Source organism: Pseudophryne corroboree, chromosome 6 (assembly GCF_028390025.1).
Source record: "Pseudophryne corroboree isolate aPseCor3 chromosome 6, aPseCor3.hap2, whole genome shotgun sequence".
Classification (NCBI taxonomy): domain Eukaryota; kingdom Metazoa; phylum Chordata; class Amphibia; order Anura; family Myobatrachidae; genus Pseudophryne; species Pseudophryne corroboree.
In genome coordinates, this window is record NC_086449.1 from 716689819 (window position 1) to 716698869 (window position 9051).

The 9051-nt window shown below is 42.5% G+C and overlaps 1 protein-coding gene and 1 long non-coding RNA gene across 2 annotated transcripts; both read left to right on the forward strand.

Annotated features, from left to right (window-relative positions):
* Positions 1-3302: 3302 nt before the first annotated feature.
* LOC134935605 (uncharacterized) lies at positions 3303-4085 on the forward strand. Its single transcript, XR_010180284.1, has 3 exons — positions 3303-3391; positions 3755-3777; positions 3872-4085. It is a non-coding gene; the product is annotated as an uncharacterized LOC134935605 (long non-coding RNA).
* A 1261-nt stretch (positions 4086-5346) lies between these two features.
* Positions 5347-8528, forward strand: LOC134934671 (uncharacterized). The gene is made up of 3 exons (XM_063930050.1): positions 5347-5404; positions 6577-7509; positions 8385-8528. Exons 1-3 carry the CDS (start codon positions 5347-5349, stop codon positions 8489-8491), a joined length of 1098 nt encoding a protein of 365 aa, XP_063786120.1. The 3' UTR covers positions 8492-8528.
* The last annotated feature ends 523 nt before the right edge of the window (positions 8529-9051 follow it).

Genomic DNA, 9051 nt, shown 5'->3' on the forward strand with positions numbered 1-9051 from the left:
TGTTAAAGTTGGTGTGTAAAATGTTTGTAAAGGGCAGGTTTTAATGTGTGTAAGACTACTAACTGCAAACAAGTGAAATTACACAAAATGTTAATTGCAAGCAGCAACATTTTACCTAAATAAACAGACACCCACATAATGCAGCATACACTTAATTTTGGCCAGAAATGATATATATTTTTTTTTTATAATATCTGACAATGTTTTAAATGATGTCCTGTTGACCATAGATAAAACAAAAAAGTGTTGTGTCAGTTTAATTAATATGGACATTAAAGTGTGGTGCAAGGCATACCTGTAGTATTTTTGAAGATGCAATTGTTTTAAAAAATTGCAGATTGTTCCCTCGTTACACAAGTGTCTATATGCTTACATAATCTTCCTGGAACTAAGATTTACATAATGCATTACCTTGAATAAAGTGCACAATTGTTGGTAAAATATTATATGTTTATTACTGTAGTAATATTTTTGAACATCAAAACAACATGGCTACACGTGAGTATCACAGGCAGAGATGGACCAAGCAGCAAGCAGATGACACTGACACAAATGAGATAGCAGAACTCAGTACTCGGCAAAATTCAGCTTCTGACAAACCGAGAAATTTAAGTACCAAAATAAAATATTACACACCCTGCCACACAAAAATTTGGACCCAACTGAGAAAGAATTAGGATCCACCACACAAACACAGCAATACATAGCACACTAGTAAGAGGAAGATGGCTCTCTTGTTTCTGAAAATAAGCTCACAGGCTACAATACCTCCAAACATTAATAATACATTTCACTAAGAGGGAGTTAGCCATTCTGGACACACAAGCCAACTCCAAAATAACATAGAGGCAACATGAAAAACATGGGTGCTGCCCATCTGGAGAGACATCACTTTCTTTTTTTTCGCCCCGCCTGAGGGTGTTCTTCTTGGCTTGGTCTGCGGAGCGACCTTCGTTGGGCCTGCCCAGTGGCCTGTTCTTCCTGGGCAGGGGCAGGGGAGGGAGCCGATGTGGGTGGCTCTCTGCCACTGTGGGCAAGGGAGACAGCGATGGCCTGGAGCCCTTGCAAGATGTTAGTTGCAAGGCTTTGGAATGAGGAGGCAAGTTGTTCTTGTCCCTGCCTGATCTCTGCCAGACCTTGGCAGAGTTGAGCAACACCTTGCTCAACACTGGTTCGGTGCTCACTGAGCCGGACAGCTATCTGGCTTACCTCCCGGAGGACCCCGTCTTGAAATGCATTTAGGCTCTCACCATACCTAGCTATTTCAAGCAGGATCTCCGGGATAGCAGAGGGTTGGGTGGGGGGGCCAGTAGGAATCTGCAGAGGTGGGATTTGTGGGCCCACACGCCCAGACCCACTAGGTCTCTCCACCTCAGCCTCAGCCACATAACCTTCCTGTGACTCTAACTGATCACCCCCCTGTGCTGTGTTTTGTGGCAAGCAAATAGAAGAATGTGTGGGAAAAGAGTACAATAAAAAATTAATTTTATTTAAAAACATACAGTTTAAATTGCAGACAAATACGTGTGTAAACTTACCTGGCAAGTCATGTTCCGTCAGGATCTCAGGCAGGTCCGTGTCCATATTTGACACCCCTTGGGCCTCCTCATAACTGATACAGGGCATCGCCATCTCCTCCAAGTCTGTAAACTCCACAGCGACAGATGGTCCTCCACCTGTAGCCCTTGAGGCATTCCACTCCGCAGACCTCTTTGCCTTCAGGCGGGATTTGAAGTCGGCCCAACTACATATGTTTGTGGAAATAGGGGCAAAGTAGAGTATTATTATTTCTGTCTAAAAATATATAGGACACATGTTCTGCTTTTGTTTGCTATACATAACATCACATGTAACTACATTTTTAAGACAACTTAGCACAGAGAATGGACTGCCAAGATGCACTTACCGTCGTCTAACTTCCTGTGATGTTCTGACGACAGAGCCAACTTCATTCACAGAATGTGTGATGTCCCTCCAGATGCGATCTTTCGTAGCAGCACCCATGTTTTTGGGGCCTCTATGTATTTTGGACATGGCCTGCGTGACCAAAACACGCAACTCCCTCTTAGTGAATGCTGGCTGTCTTTTCTTACGTCTGGAGGTAGCCTGTGAGCTTTCTTCCTGCTGCTCCTCACCATCTTCCTCGTCACTAGCAGCTTCTGTCTGTTGTGCTTGTGTGGCTAATGCTGATTTTCCCTCAGTTTGGCCAGTATGTGTGTGTGGCAGGGTATCCCCACTTAATTGTTGGGGCTCAGAAGCTGACTACTAGGTCCTGCCTCTTCAAAATCCGCAGAGGCGGATTCCATCATCCGTCTCTGGCACTCTATGCGTTTTTTCGCCAATGCCATCTGCTGCTGCATAATGCGGTCCATCTCTGCTGCTAATTCCTCACGAGTAGCCATGTTGGAGATGAAGTCTGTACACCCAGGTGTGTGCCTATTTATACCTACGTGCGGCACGTTCATTCACACAGGTGTACAGTATGCTAATCTTGCTACTGATTGTACTGCTTATTTAATGGCCTGGTTTGCACGCTGTGAGTGTTTTGGTGATGAATGGAGTTTGTGTTTCTGGCTCGTGCGATAAGGTGCTCTTGGACTTTTCTGAGTGAGTAATTTTAGCATTGTCAAGCATACAATTTTCCGTTTTTTTGCTTTTAGCATATACACTGTATTAATTAATTTTTGCGAAGTTCCGTTTGTGAGTATTCGTGCAATCGTGTTGTTAAATGCAAGTATGTTTGTTGGTGCAATGCAGGTGTTTTTCTGATGTACTTAGTTTTTTTTTATTTTGTTTTCAATGTTGATTTTTGATGTAATTTTTGCACATAACCTGTACTTTAGTGTTTCTGTTTTGTGGACTAATGTTAAAATGTTGGTCTTAGTCTCATTTTGTGTCTTTTGTAGGTGTTTCTTTTTGGAGAAGGACTCCATTTTGATTTTGTGGCCAAATTCTGGTCTTTTTTGTGGACACAGCTTGTGACACTAATTGAGTGTCTTATTTTGACGAGCAGGTAAGTCCCCTAGGCCTGTGTTTGTGTGTGTTTGTGCTAATGGGCTCTATGTGGTCTTAGTCTCATTTTGTGTCTTTTGTAGGTGTTTCTTTTTGGAGAAGGACTCCTTTTTGATTTTGTGGCCAAATTCTGGTCTTTTTTGTGGACACGGCTTGTGACACTAATTGAGTGTCTTATTTTGACGAGCAGGTAAGTCCCCTAGGCCTGTGTTTGTGTGTGTTTGTGCTAATGGGCTCTATGTGGTCTTAGTCTCATTTTGTGTCTTTTGTAGGTGTTTCTTTTTGGAGAAGGACTCCTTTTTGATTTTGTGGCCAAATTCTGGTCTTTTTTGTGGACACAGCTTGTGACACTAATTGAGTGTCTTATTTTGACGAGCAGGTAAGTCCCCTAGGCCTGTGTGTTGTGGAGTATGTGTGTGTTCAAAGTGTTTTCATTATGTTTGTCAGCACTATTTTGAAAAAATACACTTATTATTTCCAGGATTGTTCTGCAAAGTAGTGCTGTTATTGCCTGTAATAGCTACTAAAGGACTAAATTTTGTGTGGAATCTAGTTTAGATTTATAACATAATTTTCATTATTTATACTTAGGTGTATTTTTTTTTGTTTTAGCTCTTATTATGTGTCTGTTTGGTAGGTTTTTTTTTTTTTTTAGGGGTTAAACTATGTTTGTTTTTCCCTTTTTTAATTTGTGTTTCTCCTTTTTTGTCTCAATTTCAAATTGGTCTGTAATTGAATCCAGAAACAATGTCGTATGCTCCTGCAGTAAGTTTACACCCTGAATTTTTATTTAGTTTTAAGGTTGTACATTTGTTTTTTGCATTTGTCTTATTCTCAATATTATTATCTTTATTTTAAGTTGGTGATGTCGGTCTTTGTGGCTGCAGAAGCCCTCCCACCCCAACCCACGGAAGCACTCCCACCCCAACCGCCAGCCCCCCAACCACAACCGGCTCCTCATCAACCAAGGCAACGGAGGCGTGCTAGGCCACCAATTTTCCGCACCCGTGTCCTACTTTTTGGGATGCCAGATGATGTGGTTGTGCGTAGATACAGGCTGCCACCACATCTAATCCTAGACACTCTCTCCATAATAGAGAGTGATCTGGAGTCTTCAATTCTGTATCCTACAGTAATACCACCATTGACACAATTCCTTGCTGTGTTACATTTTGTGGCCACAGGCTCATTCCAGCATGTGGTTGGAGACCTGGTTGGCATGTCGCAGGGCCAGTTCAGTAAGGTCCTGCGGCGTGTCAGCCAGGCTTTCCTAAAGCGTGTTAAGCAATTTATTGCTATGCCTTTGGATGCTGGTGCCCTAGATGTGGTGAAGCGGCAATTTGAGGAAGGTGGTAGTCGCTTCCCACATGTTATTGGGGTTGTGGATGGCACACATGTAGCTATTGTCCCACCAAGACATAATGAAGAAATTTATAGAAACAGGAAACTGTTTCATTCTCTGAATGTAATGGTTGTTTGTGGGCCATCCCTCCAGATCCTGTCCCTGAATGCTAAGTTCCCTGGGAGCTCCCATGACGCACATGTTATTAGACAATCAGGGATATGGCAGAGATTAAGATCAACTCAACGACAAGACATGTGGTTATTGGGTGAGTTATTTGTTTAATTTGGTACTTAATTTTTTAATACCTAAATAATATTCACATTCTAATTTAATGTTCTCATCAAACAGGAGACCGTGGATATCCTTGCACCCCCTGGCTCATGACTCCTTACCGTAATCCCAGGCAAGGACCACAGACGGCATTTAACTCCGCGCTTACTGCCACTAGACAGCTGGTGGAGCGCACAATTGGTGTGCATAAAGGACGTTTTCGTGTGCTCCACCGCACTGGTGGCGATATCATGTATTCGCCGGAGATGGCAAGTAAAATAGTGGTCCTGTGCGCTATACTTCATAACATCGCGGTAAGGAGTCGCGTTGAGCTTCCTGACACAGAGGAATTGCCAGATGAGGAGCCAGGGGTTGGGCGGAGATTTGGTGGTGGGAGTGTTTCCCGGAGGGGCAGCCAAGTAAGGGCAAGCATTGTCCAAGAATATTTCAGGTATAGTGTATTTTGTTATCCTTTTGGAAATTACTAAAAAACACTGTATGCTTATGGTCATTTTGAGCACATGTCATTTAGGTTGTTCTTGTAAGGTCATTGTGTAATTGTTAGGGTGTGTTTGAATATATTATTCTGTTTGTGTTTTTTTAATTATAAAATGTTAAGCTTACAATGTTTTTTCAGGGAATATAATAATGTGTCGTTGCTAATTTTTTTTTGTTTTTTGTTTTTTAAATCATGTTTTCTTTGAAAAAAACACCAACATATGTTTCAAAATGTTGAACATTTTGTGACTGTGCAGCTGATTTTTCACACCAAATGTGGTGAGTACACTGTGTTTTTTGTTAATTTTATACAAAGTGTGTATGTATTGGGTGTTGTGTCAGAATAGTTTTTTTCCTTGCTCTTCCGCGACTGCGTATTTCCGCTCTAGCGAAATAATGACTCTGCTCTTCCCAGCATTGACTCTGCTCTTCACAGCATTGCAAACATAAATAAAGTTTATTTCAATGACAGCATAGATTTTACACCAATCACATGCCAACACACACTATAAATATATGCCCAAACAAGGAAAACGCCATTGCCATGATGCGTGCTGCCCCGTTCACACGGCGGGAACTCCGCGTGCTGGTGGCGGTAATGGACCGACGCGTAGGCCACATTGGGCGTTTTATCCCAAATAGGGTAAAACGCGAGGCCTACGCGGAGGTCCGCCGCTTACTACGGGGGCGCCTCCGCAGTCGCAGGACCATCATCCAGCTTGAGAGGCGCTGGAGCGACCTGCGGAGGCGCACGCCAGACCTCCTGGCGGAGCTCCGCCAACAGATCCGGACCCTACGTGTCCGCAGTAAGTAACATTTCGTGCACAGACGGGATTAACGCATAACCTTTGCATACTATCGTTAAGTGTGAGTGCAAAAATTTGCACATAGAAAATTTGCATGAGTGTGTGTAGGTAGGTTATGCAGTGATGCATAACTCCCAATATGACCTTTTGCAAGAGGAAACGAAAACTCTGCTTAGGTATTTGTAACTTAATAGTTATTCTCCAGATTTCTATGCACAAGTAATGGAAATCATACATTAAGAGTGAAGTGACGGAGAAGAACATTCTGTCCCTCCTGGCGAGACTCATGTTGGGAGGTATGGTACTGACTGTATGTTGTTGGCCATAATTAATACACAGGCCGAAAAGTATAATAAATTTCCGGATCATTGTTTTCTTAAAAATTAACAAATGTGGGTCAATTTTGACACTGGGGATGTTGTTTAGATTTAAAAATGAGAATATATTTTTAAATGGATAGACGGTATTTAATATAGTTGAATTTGAATCTGTTTGTTTGATAAGGCCAAAATCACCATGAAATATATTTAAATAACTTAGTCATGTTAACCCTGTTTCTTTAACATGGTACAGAACAGAGTAATAGGAATATGCTGTGATTAATTTTTTCTTGTTTTTTAATAATTTTAACATATGTCATTATAGGGCGAGCACAACGGCAAGGTGCTGGTGCTGGTAGTCCACACCAGCAACATTCCCCATCCCCTTCCCGATCACCCTCCCCCTCTCCTGCCCAATCCCCCTCTCCTGCCCAATTCCCCTCTCCTGCCACCTCCCCCTCTCCAGCCACCTCCCCCTCTCCTGCCCAATCCCCCTCTCCTGCCCAATCCCCCTCTCCTGCCACCTCACCCTCTCCAGCCCAATATCCCTCTCCTGCCCAATCCCCCTCTCCTGCCACCTCCCCCTCTCCTGCCACCTCACCCTCTCCTGCCCAATCCCCCTCTCCTGCCCAATCCCCCTCTCCTGCCACCTCACCCTCTCCAGCCACCTCCCCCTCTCCTGCCCAATCCCCCTCTCCTGCCCAATCCCCCTCTCCTGCCACCTCACCCTCTCCTGCCCTATCCCCCTCTCCTGCCCAACCCCCCTCTCCTGCCACCTCCCCCTCTCCAGCCCAAGCCCACTCTCTTTCCCAATCTCCCTCTCCAGCCCACACCACCTCTCCAGCCCAAACCCACACTTTTTCCAAATTCCCCTCTCTGCCCCCCTCACCCTCTGTGTCCGTAAAAATAACACCACCACCCTCATCCTATCATTCCTTAACCCACTCTGCAAGTCCCTCCCCCTTACATCCAGTCACACAATGGGACCCTCCTTCCCCCATCCTGCCTCCTTCCACCATCCAGCCTCCATCCCCCATCCAGCCAACCTCACCCCTCCAGCCTCCATCCCCCAGCCAGCACCTAACCCCCATCCAGCCTCCATCCCCCAGCCAGCCAACATCACCCCTCCAGCCTACATCCCCCAGCCAGCACCTAGCACCCATCCAGCCTCCATCCCCCAGCCAGCAAACAACGCCTTCAGAATGGGCAGCAGAGGCCCCAGAGCCACTCGAGGGAGGTTGTGAAGTGTCAGAGGATAGTAAGTTCGCACACATTCCTTTTTTTTTTTTTTAAACAACAAAATGAAAAAATATAAAATGCATTGTTGTACTGTGTATAATCTTTTGTCTAGGTTAAATGCTTGTCTTCTTCATCATGGTATGGATGATGCATTCTCATTTGTGTGCGGGACATTATATGTACAGTGTGTCCATCTGGTTGTAAATCACTATGTCGACAGGTTTGCCTGCACAACAACCTTTGTATGTGAAACATTATCTGCAACACATTTAGACCTGAGTGATATTTTTTTTTTTTTTTTTAATTTGTTTGGGTTTTGCAAGTTACATTCACAAAATGCTTATTTGCTTTATTAAAAACGAATTGTCCTTAATTTTTTTGTAAGGCAGGCTTTCAGGGAGTGTTGGCATGCTAGGATATGTTGTCCTCCTGAAGGTGTTGATATGCAGTGTGATGATGCAGGTCAAAACAGCACAAAAAACAAGTCTGCTTCACTACAGATGTGAATGAAGTCCAGTATGGGGTTACATGTACTAATTTGTGGTTGTGATTCGAGATAGGATGTTTACCTTTGCAAACAAACAAACACACAGTTACAGTTATTTCCCACCTTCGAGAAGAGAAGTAGAATGTGATTTGTTGCTATGGACAACATCACACCCTCAATAGAACTCCCATCTTAGTAAATGTACATCATGGTGTGGTAGACTTTTACACATTGTAATTTAGCTATGTCAAACATTGCTGAGTATGCTTGTGTGTTGGTATGCTACTGTTTAGTCATTTATACATACATGATGTATATCATTTGATATGAAAGTGTGCTTTGTGGAATTGTGATGTAATAGGAAATGTTTTATTTTAAAAATTAATCATTTTTACTCTGCATTTCAGATGGTGCCATTGGAGATCCCACAAGGCTGGCAGGCATCGTTGCCAATTTGAAATTCAAATTGGAGGCCATGTTGGCGGAAGTAAATGATTTGGCCAATTTACTTTAAGTTTAAAAAAAAAAAAAAAACGTTTAAAAAAATGTAAATCCACAAAATTGTTACAAAATAAACAATCATTATTTACTGTTATGCGCTTGTGATGTTTTTTAAGCAACAATCTAAAAGCATATTGCAATGCAGAAATTGGTTAGCTAAAATAAAAAAAATAGGAGTTTAAATCTTATTTATTACATACAAATTAGGTTAGGTAGCTTATTTTATTTTTCAAAAAAGTAAACACATTCACACACTACACATACACACCAAATTATGCTATCTACATTTCTGTCAGGTACAGTTTATACATCTCTTGCACTTCTTTATAAAAAAAACATGGTAATGAGCAATTATGCCTACAAACTTTTCTTAAGGTATTCTTAGCAGACTTAATTGGTCATGCACATAATCAATTATTACACTAATTGGATTTCTAATTGAGGTACGCTGAGTTAGAATTGCAAGGTGTTATCTAAATTAGGTTAAAAAAAACCATTGCTGTGCGTTTGTTTGCACAAAACTTAGCATAATTAAGAGGAATGCGTAAATATACGATGACATCGAATTTTTGC